Source organism: Heptranchias perlo, chromosome 8, assembly GCF_035084215.1.
Source record: "Heptranchias perlo isolate sHepPer1 chromosome 8, sHepPer1.hap1, whole genome shotgun sequence".
Taxonomy (NCBI): domain Eukaryota; kingdom Metazoa; phylum Chordata; class Chondrichthyes; order Hexanchiformes; family Hexanchidae; genus Heptranchias; species Heptranchias perlo.
In genome coordinates this window covers 31,127,874-31,143,073 of record NC_090332.1, presented here as the reverse complement: position 1 = coordinate 31,143,073, position 15,200 = coordinate 31,127,874, and the positions used below count along the sequence as shown (strand labels likewise).

Here is a 15,200-nt window from a genome sequence, read left to right as displayed (position 1 = left end):
CTCTTCCACGCCATCTGTCCGTCCGTCTCACTCCCAGGCATGGCCACAGCCACTTTTTAATTTGAAAGAGGTATAAAAAGGTTAAAAGATAAATAAAATATTAAAAGCACCATAAAACTATTTTAAAAATCAGATAGAAAAGTTTCTGATGGAAGTTTGCAGGCAACAATCCTGATTTAAGTAAGTGGAGTGCAGCACCACCTACCCTGTGGCCATAAATTGGGAGCTGGGAGGACTCAATCAAAGGAAAATATATTATTATATACAAGTAAGTTCCAACGTGACAGTCACGTGTCACAGACAGATGTAACGGAAATAGGTGTGACAGAAAATTGTTGAAGAAAGTAAGTATGAGGCCTAAGGAATTATGTCAAATAATTCCTGTATAATATTTTCAAATTTCATTGTCAGGGTATTTGTGCTAGTGGCAATATCACTATTATTAAAAGAAATTTGTTTCTACTACCACAATCAATTAGAATCAAACCAAATCTGATAGTTAAGTTGGAAGATATAAAGACTATGAAATTCTGACCTTTACTAGCAAAATTGTCTAGTTGGTTGGAATATTGACTGGAATATAAGAAAATGCACTTTCATTTTACTAGCCACAATACAAGCCCAGTCATTTTACCTAGACAATATATGGGTTTGATGATGTGTATGCCTTAGCCATTCAGGCTGCACATCGAAAACAAGTATACACTGTAATGATAATTTCGATAAAGATCATACATATAAAGCTATTAAAATATCAAGAAAGTACAGCATCAATGAATGGATGTGTTTTCTTCATTATACATAAAAAAACTTCCAAAAAATTAGGAGAAAATTCAGAAAAATAAAACAAAAATAAGCACTAAAAAGACACTGAAAAAAATAATAAAAGGAAATTAGACAAAAAAGCTTCTGCTCCCTTAACAGCTCCTTCTAACCTTTAGCTTTCCTGTTTACCGACTCTGGATGGGTGAGCGAAGTGCACAGCACAACCCTGTCCTAACAGATTAGAAATCACGCTAGGGCCATTAAAAGCTAAAAGGTCAGCTGGAAGATTATACACAGTGCTAACAGAACAGTGATCCACCTAATGGGATCTCCACTTCATGTTCTGACCATTGCCTGCACCTTCTATGCCAGCGGGATCAATCCTTGAGAGTGATATTATTGTGTGAATGTTTAATGCATTCATATCAACTTCATCTCTGCTATTTTAACACAGGCATTAGCCCATTTAAAATAAATGGATTTCTCAGGAAATTGCATGATTTTCCATCCATTAAAATTAAATCTAAATTTGAATTAAAATGAATGGACTGAAAATCCGAGGTACATGCCCATGATTTCTCAAGGTGCTCTCCACTCTAGGAGCTGCGGATCACAGAATCACCCCTTAAATGTTTATACGATAATAACGCTCACCGTAATTTCCAAGCTTAAATGTCACTTCTGTACATTAAAATAACACATCTTAACTTTCTTATTACTTCAAACTTTAGATAAAGTAGCTTTGGAACATTGTTTCAGGTCTCACTTCTTGTTCCACTTACAAGTAATTTGCATAACAGTAATTCTACCAATTATAGTAGGTCGGCTATGGATGTTAAATTAAAATAACCTACTGATTCATCACTGCAGCTCTTTCATAATCACTGTGTAACAGATTACATCAATATACCCCAATATTTTCCAAGTAGTACAATTTACTCTGTAAAAGAAATTCTAATGTGAATTCTGCATAGATTAACTCTTTGGCATCTGACATACCCTGCAAATTTTTTTTTTTTTAAATCAGTTAGAACTTTAGAAATCTTGGGAAATGGGGACCAATTTTCTCAGGCTCCACTGGTGACAAAACCTCACCAATCAGAAGTGGGGATTGCAAAATCGGTCATGCAGCCAAGCGCAGCTGATTCACAGCAGGTCACATTTTTGCAGTGAAGAAAAACTGCAGCATTTTTAAGGCTGCACTGATGGCGAATGCAAGCTTAATTTGAGAAAGTAGTCTCACACCACTTGAACACCATACTACCTGTGGCAAACCTGCAATTGATGCAAATTATATTTATAAACGTTATTCTCAATATTTAAAAGGATCCCAAGTGATCCATTGAAACCACCTTTACATTTTTACTACTAGTAAAGAGCTGAGTTTCAGGCCGGCTCTTCACCAACATCTAGCATTTCATTAGCATATATTCATTCAAGTGGAGCAGTAAGGTTACAGCAGTATAACTCAGTGATGTAGAAAATGAAAATATAACAAAGAGTAGTCAGCACGGATTTCAGAAGGGAAAGTCATGCTTGACCAACCTTATTGAATTCTTTGAAGAAGTAACAGGAAGAGTAGACAAGAGTAATGTAGTAGATGTAATATATTTGGATTTTTAAAAGGCCTTCAATAAGGTACTGCATTGTAGATTCAAGACTAAGGTCAGAGCAAGTGGAGTCAGGGGACAGGTAGCAGAATGGATAGCAAGCTGGCTACAAAATAGAAAACAGAGAGTAGTGGTGAAGGGTAGCTACTCAGACTGGCAAAAGGTGAGAAATAGTGTTCCACAGGGGATCGGTGCTGAGACCACTGTTGTTCACAATTTACATTAACAATTTGAACTCGGAAATCAGAAGTACAAGTTCAAAATTTGCGGACGACACAAAATTGTGGCGCGTAGTTAATACAAAGAAAGAATGCATCAAAATGCAAGAAGACATTAATAAACTTGCAGAATGGGCAAGTAATTGGCAAGTGAATTTCAATATAGATAAGTGTGAGGTGGTGCATTTTGGTAAGAAGAATAAGGAGGTCACATACTGCTTGGATAATAAGAGTCTAAATGGGGTAGAGGAGCAAAGGGATCTCGGGATACAGATACACAAATCATTAAAAGTAGCAATGCAGGTTATTAAGGCCATAAAAAAACAAACCAAGCACTGGGGTTCATTTCTAGAGGGATAGAATTGAAAAGCAGAGAAGTTATGTTAAACTTGTACAGAGCCTTGGTTAGACCTCACTTGGAGTACTGTGCACAGTTCTGATCTCCATATTATAAAAAGGATGTAGAGGCATTGGAGAAGGTGCAAAAAGATTCACAAGGATGATACAAAACTGAGAGGATTTACTTATCAGGAAAGGCTGAACAGGCTGGGGCTCTTTTCTTTAGAAAAGAGAAGACTGAGGGGTGACCTGATAGAGGTCTTTAAGATAATGAAAGGGTTTGACACGGTTTGACGTAGAGAGAATGTTTCCACTTGTGGGGAGTCCAAAACTAGAGGTCATACATATGATAGTCACTAATAAATCCATAGGGAATTCAGGAGAAATTTCTTTACCCAAATAGTGGTAAGAATGTGGAACGCATTGCCACAAGGAGTCGAAGCAAATAGCATAGATGCATCTAAAGGGAAGCTAGTTAAGCACACAAGGAGGAAAGAAATAAAAAGGTATGCTGATAGGGTTAGATGAGGTGGGAGGAAGGTTCGTGTGGAGAATAAACTCTGGCATAGACCAGTTGGGCAGAATGGCCTGTTTCTGCACTGTAGTCTTGATGTAACTTGCTGTAACTCGATATTTGTTCTAAAACTGGTAATGGTGTCAACCCGTTACTTGCAGTATAAAGACATCATAAGACTGTGAGACTAGGGATGGGAATTTACTTCATGTCTGCAATTTCTAACTCCTCTACAAAGAAAATAAATTCCCAGCTCCTTACTACTAGTCAGGATTAAGAACTAACTGATAAAGCAGGTAAAATGCCACTTACTATCTCAGGAAATTTTTTAAATGATATTTGGGAGAAAATGCACAGAAGCAGATAGAATGCCCTGTGAAAGTGGTTATCCCCTATCTAATGACCCAGCCACAAATGGAAGTCAGAGAAGGAAAAAAAATCAAAAATGGCCAAAAACAATCCTAAATTGGTGTTGAAAATGTGTAGAATGCCAGGATTTGTAATACAATGATGCATGAACCTGAAAAATGTGGCAATGTATAATTATTAACTGAAGTACATTACTGTAATTTCAAATCTATCACTTTTTATGATTTATTTAATTCTTTTCCATCAATTCTAGCTTTAATTGTATTGAAAAAGGTATTGGAAAATTTTCCAACTTGCATGTTTGAACTATAGTAAATTGCCCTTCTATGGAATATATGTAGGAATATCACAATTTGACTATACTAACTAGCGCAACAAGTATACACAGTACCTGCAATTAAGGAGCTATTTTAACAGATATAACTGCAATGTAATTGCAATGGCTTGCTAACCAAAGTAATACCATTGATTATAAAGTATTTTGTGTGAACACAATGTAATGTTTTCATCACATCATTCACTTATTTTGAAAAAGATATTACCCAACATTTGTTGAGTTACTTACATTACATCCCTGTGGTCAGGTTTCAGCCATACTGCTAAGGTAAATGAACTTCCAAGCCCAAGGTTTTGAAGAGGAGGAGTAGTGTAACAATCTGTTTGATTCCAAAATATAAAGCTAGTGGTATGTCTTGACGACGCTGGTCTCAAATCATTTTTGTCCTTGGTGACACAAGTGCCTAAGCCTCTGGATAAAAGATTGGCAAAGGAGGGAGTAAAAGATCTATAAGGGCACTCTTGAATGCAGAATTGCTGGGTACAGGACAATATGCTTTCCACAGCAGTTGTGCTAAGACAGAATGTGTTCCTCACTGGCAATCCACAGGTTGCCTGAGATGGCACAGTAGATACATTTTTGTATGCTCCTATGTTTTCAAGCCTTGGAAAATATCCCTGTGAATTGACAAATCTTGACAAAATATAACATATAATCAAAAGAACTTCAGTTACATAAAGCAACACTGCAACACCCTTTCTTAGTAAAAGGCAGGCCATTCTTGATAGCAGAGAATCCTCTTGATAAAGTGAATTTAAATGCTTGACAGTGGACATACTGAAGATGACATCTTCGCCCACCAAGAGTCCAAGACTGTGAGCGCAGAGTTCAAAGTTCAGGAATTGAGTTGTGCTCTGAATTAGACACCATTCCCACTAGGATGCAATACTCCTTTGGACATAAACAATTGGCATTTGTGAATTCAGTTCATCAAGTTGTCATTAGGAGTCTGTAGTCTGTGGAAGATTTGAACAAAATATATGACTTATGTAATAAAATAAAGTTGCTTTTTTTAACAAATGACTTATACAAATATAATGTTGTTGAAAGATTAAGTTAAAAACCAGTATCATTCTTAACTACAAAATTTTTACCAATTTTTGCAGAAAGCTCTAGGGTACAAACACACCTTTAGTATAAAAATATGGCTTTCCACAAGGTAACTATTAATTCAATTTTAATTGCACAGAGCAATTAAATTGCAAAGTGTGTGCAAAACTATTACTAATACATTTACTTCGACATGATTTCCCACAAGTAAATTCAAGTTAATATAAATAATGCTGTTTTAAATTAAAAGTTATTTTTTGTAATAAATTAATCAACCATACAATGCAGTCGACATACAGTTTGTCCCTTACCCTAGTTTGCCATTCATGCAGGACCTTAGCCCTCAGTAAGCTGATTACTCCACACTGCCATATGGCCTGCACTCACACAAAACTAAGAGTCAAAACAGCATTAAACATAAATTATATTACGACTGAAAAAGAAAAGAACATTCATTTTATATTGAAATGCAACGTTCGTGTCAGGTTACTCCGTGCTTTTAAAAAAGTATATAAATGAAATGCCAATTCGACTGACTACGCAGTGAGACAGAGAAGGCTCTGGCTGCTCTCGCTTCCACAGCAATAGGCTATCAAAAGGAGAGACACGCGCGGCAACTGTCGCTAGGCAACCAGATTGTGGAGCGAGCTGGGTTTCTACTCTGCTCCACGTAATAGCAGCTGCGTATGTATTTAGCAAGAACCTACCTGTAGTCTTAATCCCATCCATAAATGACGTAACTAAATGATTAGAAAGCATTTTAAGAGCAAATTACATTTAAAATATCCCTAACGATTGATAAAGGATTTAACTCGTAATAGCTCAACTTTGTTTGAGCCTTCATTTTCCAAAAACAACAGATTTTGAGGATGTGCACATGTTTTTTAAACTAAAACAAAATTACAGTTCTGTGTCTCTAGCTCCATTGGACATCTGTGTCTGACTCTTGAACTGTTGGTCACTAATGTGGCCCTCTTATAATGATGGAATTTGGGACTCTTACCAATTTTCAGATTTCACTTGTGTCAAAACATCAGTTTTAAGGTGACTTGCCTGGATACAACTTCTCCAAATTCTTTCTGCATTCCTAATATCTACCAGGGTAATTTTTGAGACATCAGATTGCTTTATTTGTTATGTCACTTAATGTACGAATTAAATTACATTGACAGGAGGTCCATTCTGGACCATGACATTGATGTTATGTCATGGATGATGCCAGAAACTGAGTCAGGAAGTCAACACAAGAGGTTTATACTAAATTTATTCTCGTTTTTTAAAAATTTATCTGTAACACATTTTGACCAGTACCGAAATGCAAGTGTTTGCTACAGACATGTCTGCCAAATGTTCTCTTACTCTGCCAGGCTCAGTCTTTTCAAGGTTGTGACATTCTACACAAGAAATAACATTGTATGAGATTTTTAAAATACCATCTGATACAAGACACAATAAAAATATTTATTTCCATATGGCTGTATAACATTATAACCTTAGTAACACTATTCCATCACCATAACAGTAAATTTTGCTTAGGAGATTACTGGACAAGTACCTAGACGTAAATATTAGTTCATTCATGTTTTGTTTAATTAAAAAAATATATGGAAGCCATAAGCGCCAAATTTACTACTAAATTAGAGTTAATTGAAACTTTTAATTATATTATAGTATTGTTTCCAACTGTATGTGCATGAAATGTGTGTGACTCGCAAAACTTCTGTGAAATTTGGCACGGTTGTAAGACTAAATAGCTCAATCTGCTTCATTTAGTGAATGATTCGAGATGAATAGAGTATGATTTTGATTGGAATCCAAATTCTGACTCTTTGTAAAAATTCAAATTTAGCCTATTTTAAACTTGGACATGTCTGTCCTTTAAAGCATATTACAATTTCAATTTAACTCCACTGATTTTATCCCCTATTGTATGTACCTTTTTGTTTGTTTTATTCATAGTAATCTAGTAGAGAGTTCATTTCCTTAGCATGTAGGTAAGAATTATCAGCATTGTTATGCTTATCATGCTTATTATATGTCTAGATCCTATAGTAAACTAAAGAAAGCTGATTGCTAGTGTTGGATATTTGGGCTTTCAATTCATCCATTCATTCATTTCAGAGCATCCAAATTTCAGACCCTCTGAATATGTAGTCTGATTTCAAACCAACTGTCATCCTTGTGAGCCAACAAATATTACACTTCTAACAAATCCTTTATTAAAAGCATAATAAACTTTAGGTTTACATAAACATGAGTCAACTTGACTTGACATTGTGCAGCAGTCAGATGATTGTCAAAGATTTGAGTGGTTATGGCCAGTAAGTGGGTCTTTGGAAAGACTGGATAATTCTTCCTCCAGTCTCAAATAGAGGTTGTAAGCAGGGACCTTTTGTATATCATTCTCCTCTCCAGGTTGTTTTCCAGGCATCTGACTTTTTACTATTACTCCTGTTAGTATGTCAAAGAAACATCTGAATGTTCATGAAATCCAAAAATAAAATTAATTAATGTACAACAATTGTTTATATATTATTCATTAATTTGCACCAATTTAAAGCTGGAACTGAATCTTTATACCTGCAATCTTATCTATTGAAAAACCCATCTCCAAAACTAATTTGTCATTCAATAACTTATTTAATTTATAAACTAACGTAAAGAGGCTTATTTCTACACAAACCCCTTCATATTTCAGGTGCAATTGATACCTATCTACCACCATTCTGTTAGCCTTAATTTATTTCAAGACAATAAACTGAACAAATAACAAATCTTTGTTGATGATGGTGATGGTTTGACCATCATTGTCAATGATGGTAGCCTTTGATTTACCTCCAATTAATATAGGTTGTGGGTTCTCATATGACTGTAAAGTCCGGTTTTTGCAAGGCATGTTTTCCTACACAAAGGTCATCGGATGTCAGGTTGACCTAAGAGCTGATCTTTCCATGATTTCCTTTGGGCTCTCTTTTCTATGGCTAGCTGGATATGACTTGCTTCAAGCTTTGTCGTGCCATTGTGAATCATTTTTTGCATCCTTTTTCTGTCACAAGTATCATGCTCCCATGTGTCAGTTGAGATGCAACATTTTTTAGAATGGTCTTTAAGCAATCCTTATATCTTTTGAACTGCCCACCACAAGAGGGTTTACCAAATTTCAGCTCACCGTAGAATACCTTCTCAGGTAGTCTAGTATCAGGCATTCGGACTAAGTGAACAGCCCACCTTAGCTGCACCTTTACTCTCATTGCCTCTATACCTGACATACTTGCTGTTCTGAGGACCTCTTTCCAGAATCTTGTGTCACCATCGAATTTTCATGATCATTCTGATGCAACCTAGATGGAAGTGATTGAGATTACTGATGTGGCGACTGTCGGTGGTCCAGTAAGAATGTTATAACTATTGCCTTGTAGACCTTAAGTTTTGTTGCCACTTTAATACCTCTTTTACCCCATAACCTAATTCGAAGCCTTCCAAAAACACTGCTGGCTTTAAACAATCTGTGGTTCACTTCATCATCTAGGAGCACATCACATGACATGGTACTTCCTAGGTAAGTGAACCTTATGTAGACAGCGTGTGATGTTTGATGGTAATATTGGGTGGCATATGGGGTGTAACAGGGGCAGGCTGGTATATAACATCTTCTCAGACTGATAGGCTAAATTTTTTACAAGCATCCAAGAAATGGTCCATGATGAGTTGGAGGTCCTCTTCTATGTGGGCAACAGTCATCAGCAAACAAGAGCTCCTGAATAAGTTCTCCAGAGGTCTTAGTTTTGGACTGCAGCTGATGGAGATTGTACAATTTATCATCTGTCCAGAAGCAAAATACACTCTTTTATCCAAGTTCCTTAAGGCATAAGTAAGCATAAAAGCAAACAAGCTACTAAACAAGGAGGCAGGGAAGGGCTTGGAAACTTCAAAATCTTCAATCATGGAATGGGCGGATCATCTGGATCAACTTTTCAGGCAGCCAACTTCGGCCAATAGTTCCCAGAGGCCCTCTCTGCTGACTGTATCAAAGGTCTTTATGAGATCAACAAACACACAGTAAAGGTCCAAGTTTTGTTCTCAACTCTTTTCCTGAAGTTGTCTAGCAGTAAGGACCACATCAGTAGTATCTCCGCCTTTTCTGAATGCATACTGGCTATCAGGCAAGAATATTTCAGCTATATGCTCCATATAACGATTTAGGATAATCCAAGCAAGAATTTTCCCTACAATGAAGTTGGTAAATTCCTTTATGATTGTCACACATGTATCTACTGCCCTTGTGTTTGAATAAATGGATAATGGATGCATCTCTATACTCTTGCAGGATGCTCTTTACATCACAACAGACTGAGCTAGTCGGTGTCCTCCAGCTCGATATATTTCAGGAAGTATAGTATCTGAACCTGGTGCCTTGCCACTGGAGAGAGACTTGATAGCCTTAATGATCTCAGGCAATGAAGGTTCTTCAGCAAGGGACAGTATGATTAGACTTTGAGGTAGTTGATCTATTTCTATGCTGAATTTCCATTTTAGTAGATTCTTGAAATGGTTAGCCCATCTGTCCAAGATTTGGGTCTTATCAGTCAACAAGGTAGAGCCATCAACACTCATTAGGGGAGCAATGCCTCCAGACAGGGGACCATACATGTTTCATAATACTGCATAAAACCTTTTCATATCATGCATGTCGGCATACATCTGGATTTCCTCATCTTTGTTACTCCAGCATTTTTCTTGCATGGATCTAAGCTTTGTTTAAAGCTCACTATGCTTATTTGTTGATCATTTATAAAGAATTTATACCAAGGAAATATTTGTAGCAGTGCTTTGTTAATTTTAGAACTGATAGAAATTGGAATGAAAAGGTTCAGTATTTTGTGTTCTGCTTAGAATAATTACTGCTTGTGTTTATATAACACCTTCTCACATTTAAAGGCACTTCCACAATATATTATTTTTGAAGTTCAGCAGCTGTTGTTATGTAAAGCAAACGCAGCAACCATTCTGCAAAATCAATAGGCTGAATGACCAGTTGATTTTTTTGATGACAGTATTAGTTGAGAGAGGAATATTTACCAGGCAACCAGGAAAATTCCTTTTCATACAGCATTATGGTATTTTTTAACTTCCACCCAAACAGGCAAAAAAGACCTTAGTTTAACACCTCATCCAAAGGACAAAATCTCCAACAGTGCAACAATTTCCCAATAATGCTGGAGCATTAACATAAACTATGCACAAACATACGAAATTGATGGGGAGGAAAAGACCAGCTGGTCCATCAAGCCTGCCCCTGGACCATCATGGCTAAACACTTTTACCTCCCCACCTCACACCCACCCCCACAGCCATGTTATCTCCTGGGAGAGGCAAAAAACAAAAAAAAACCAGGGTCAATAAGGGTAAAAATACTCTGTAAAATTCCTCTCCGACCCACTCAGGTTATCGAAACCAGTCCAGGAGATCACATGGATCAAGTGTTACTTATAAAGACACTTACCCTCTATGTCATGCGATCTCTGTCCCAGTCAGGAACTGGCCTAGCTCTCTCTTGAAGGCATGTAGAGAATCAGCACTCACCACATCAGCCAGAAATGTATTCCAGAGGCTCACAATTCTCTGGGAAAAGAAGAACCACCAGTCTATTCCTACTCTTCCATAGTTTAAACTTGTGTCTCCTGGTCCTCCCCAATCTGTTAAACTGGAATAATCTATCAATAGGGACGCTATCTAGCCCTTCATTTATTTTGTAGACCTCTACCAGGTCATCTCTAAGTCTATGCTGCTCTAAAGTAAATAGACCAAGGTCCTTGAGCCTATCTGAATAGCTGAGGTTCTTTAAGCTAGGAATCATTCTTGTAGCTCTCGTCTGCAACTTTTCCAAGGCCGCTATATCACCCAGCATGTGGGGGGGCCAACACTGGGCATAGTACTCTAGATGCGGTTTGACTAGTGATCGGTCTAGTGTCAAAATGGTGTCCTTTGATTTATACTGAATAGTTTTATTAATATAACCCAATACCTTGTTAGCTTTAGTTACAATTTCTCTACATTGGTCTGAACTTTTAGTGATCTGCGCACATTAACACCAAGATCTTTTTGTCGCTCAACCTCTTTCCATATTGTTCCCTGCAAATGATACAAGTATTCTGTGTTGGCCCTCCCAACATGCATGACACTACATTTATCTAAATTAAACGCTATTTGCCAATGTGTGGCCCACTTCCCTAGCCCATCTAAATCTTTTTGGATTTGATTACACTCCTCTACCATCTTAACCCTTGACAGGTTTTGGTGTCATCTGCAAACTTACTTACCACATTCCCAACACCACTGTGCAGGTCATTCATAAACAGTAGTGTGCCTAGGACCGATCCCTGGGGGACACCAATAGTAACATGTCTCCAAGCTGAACCACATCTATTAACTACAACTTTTTGGCTGCAGGATTGGAGCCAATTCCTAATCCAGTTTGTCAAATTTTACTGATACCACAAGATTCTATCTTGTGAAGTAACCTAGTGTGAGGTACCTTATCAAAGGTTTTCTGAAAGTCCAGGTAGACAAGGTCTATCAGATTATCCACATCCACTACCCTAATGACTTCCTCAAAAAACTCTTATCAAATTTGTTAGGCACGACCTATTTTTTCGGAAGCCGTGTTGTGTATTTCTAAAGGCCCCTCCCCTTTCCCAGTGATCATAAAGGGTATCTCTTACGATCCCTTCTAGCATCTTCCCAATAATAGATGTCAGGCTGATAGGCCTATAGATCCCTGGCTCTGATTTGTCCCCTTTTTTGAAAATAAGAACTGCATGAGCTAGCTTTCAGTCTAAGGGAACTATCCCTGACTCTATTGAACTATTAAAGATAAGGGCAAGGGGCTGACAGAGCACCTGACCCATCTCTTTAATCACCCTTGGATGAATATTATCGGAACCCTATCAATTTTGAGCTTTCCTAACCTATTAAGATGACATTACTATCTATTTTAATATTAATAATGCTATTCAATGCTAAGCACCGCTCCTCTGGAACATAAGCATCATCTACAGAAGTATAGACTGATGCAAAATAGTCATTCAGCAACTCTGCCATAACCTGAAAATCCATTTGAGTCTGCCCTATAGTATCCTTTGGTGGCCCTATATGGTCCTTTATGGTCTGCTGACTACTGACATAGCTAAAAAAAAATGCTTTTGTTAATACTGCCATAATTACGCACCATCTTTTCCAGCTATCTCGTGGCTAATCTAATTGTTGTTTTTGAGCACAGAAGTTGGTAAAGACAGAAAGTGAACCTATAATGGAGTGAATTGCTAACAGAGTGAGGATTTTCAACTGGGAATTTGGTGAGTGTGGGAATTCACTGGTAAGTAGTACCCGTGTTTTATTTTTATCAAACTGAAATTTAACTTAGATTAAACTTAGTTTACTAACTTTAAAGAACTGCAGGTCAGTGGCTAATCGTAACAGACAATCAGCTGTAAGTAGGTTCCTGACTAGGTATTAATTATTGTGGCTGGAAGCTGACCAACCAATTGTAACTAGGGTGTGTCAGAAAGGTATATAGTACAAGGATCTTTGCAAAAGCACAGAGGTTGGTAAATACAGAGAGTGAACCACTAATGGAGTGAATTGCTAGCAGAGTGAGACTTTCAACTGAGAATTTGGTGAGTGTAGGAATTACGTGCGGGGGGGAAGGAGGTGTTAAGCGATTTAAACCAAGGGACTATAAACTAATCTATTAACTTTTAAAGCTTAAATAAAAAATACATAAATTTTTTTTTAAAACTAAGTAACTTCTAATTATTTTCAAATCAAGCTAAATCCATTTACTAACTATAATCAAGTGATTCCATTAGTCCTACAAATAAACTACTGATTAAATAAATAAAAACTAGAACTGGCAATACAGGCTGTGTGTCAGGACTGCAACATAACAACATAAGAAATAGGAGCAGGAGTAAGCCATACAGCCCCTCAAGCCTGCTCCGCCATTCAATAAGATCATGGCTGATCTTCGACCTCAACTCCACTTTCCAGCAGGATCCCAATATCCCTTGATTCCCCAAGAGTCCAAAAATCTATCTATCTCAGCCTTGAGTATACTCAACGACTCAGCATCCACAGCCCTCTGGGGTAGAGAATTCCAAAGATTCACAACCCTCTGAGTAAAGAAATTCCTCCTCATCTCAGTCTTAAATGGCCGACCCCTTATCCTGAGACTGTGCCCCCTAGTTCTAGGCTCTCCAACCAGGGGAAACAACCTCTCAGCATCTACCCTGTCAAGCCCCCTCAGAATCTTGTATGTTTCAATAAGACCACCTCTCATTCTTCTAAACTCCAGAGAGTATAGGCCCATTCTACTCAATCTCTCCTCAGGACAACCCTCTCATCACAGGAATCAATCTAGTGAACCTTTGTTGCACTGCCTCCAAGGCAAGTATATCCTTCCTTAGATAAGGAGACCAAAACTGTACACAGTACTCCAGGTGAGGTCTCACCAAAGCCCTGTACAATTGTAGTAAGACTTCCTTACTCTTGTAGTCCAATTCCCTTGCAATAAAGGCCAACATGTGATTTAGCTTCCTAATTGCTTGTTGTACCTGCATACTAACTTTTTGTGTTTCTTGTATGAGGACACCCAAATCTCTCTGAGCACCAACATTTAACAGTTTCTCATCATTTAAAAAATATTCTGTTTTTCTATTCTTTCTACCAAAGTGAATAACCTCACATTTCCTCACATTATACTCCATCTGCCACCTTCTTGCCCACTCACTTAACCTGTCTATATTCCTTTGCAGACTCTTTGTGTCCTCCTCACAGCTTACTTTCCCACCTAGCTTCGTATCGTCAGCAAACTTGGATACATTACACTCGGTCCCTTCATCTAAGTCATTAATATAGGTTGTAAATAGCTGAGGCCCAAGCACTGATCCTTGCGGCATTCCACTAGTTACAGCCTGCCAACCTGAAAATGACCCATTTATCCCTACTCCCTGTTTTTTGTCCGTTAACCAATCCTCTATCCATGCTATTATGTTACCCTCAACCCTGTGAGCCCTTATCTTGTGTAACAATCTTTTCTGTGGCACCTTATTGAATGCCTTTTGAAAATCCAAATATACTGCATCCACTGGTTCCCCTTTATCTACCCTGTTAGTTAAATCCTCAAAAAACTCTAATACATTTGTCAAACACGATTTCTCTTTCATAAAACCATGTTGACTCTGCCTAATTGTATTATGATTTTCTAAGTGCCCTTTTACCACTTCCTTAATAATAGATTCCAGCATCTTCCCGACGACTGATATCAGGCTAACTGGCCTGTAGTTCCCTGTTTTTTCTCTCTCTCCTTTCTTGAATAGCGGAGTTACATTTGCTACCTTCCAATCCACTAGGACCATTCTAGAATCTAAGGAATTCTGAAAGATCACAACCAATGCATCCACTATCTCTGCAGCCATCTCTTTTAGAACCCTAGGATGTAGGCCATCAGGTCCAGCAGATTTATCGGCTTTTAGTCCCATTAGTTTCTCCAGTATTTTTTCTCTATTGAAATTAATTACTTTAAGTTCCTCACTCTCATTAGCCCCTTGGTTCTCCACTATTTCTGGTATGCTTTTTGTGTCTTCTACTGTGAAGACAGATACAAAAGGTGTTTAACGTCTCTGCCATTTCCTTATCCCCAATGTGGGAGTTTGTGGACAGTAACACTGTCTCGGATTGCCACATCTGCAGTAACTGTCTCTGGCTTGAGATGCTCAGGCTCAGAGTCTTGGAGCTGGAGTGTGAGTTAGAGACACTCCGACACATAAGGGCAGGGGAGGTAGAGAAGGAGGTCCCAGAGACACTGGTGTAGGGTGAAAGGCATCTCAGAGCAACTGAGAGGAATTTGGAAAGGGAGGGGGAGGATCCAGTTGTCGTGGTCCATGTCAGCACCAATGACATAAGGAAGAACAAGGAGGTCCTGCTAAGGGACTATCAGA

General features: G+C 38.0%; 1 protein-coding gene across 1 annotated transcript in view; it reads right to left on the bottom strand.

Moving 5' to 3' along the window:
- Nucleotides 1–15,200, bottom strand: part of ush2a (Usher syndrome 2A (autosomal recessive, mild)) — a 744,800-nt gene that overhangs the window by 714,332 nt on the left and 15,268 nt on the right. The window contains exons 3-4 of the mRNA XM_067989549.1: nt 12,230–12,388; nt 4,381–4,785 (exon numbers count right to left, since the gene is read on the bottom strand). Coding sequence (XP_067845650.1) covers nt 4,381–4,785; nt 12,230–12,388 — 564 coding nt within the window. The remainder of the gene's footprint in view (nt 1–4,380; nt 4,786–12,229; nt 12,389–15,200) is intronic.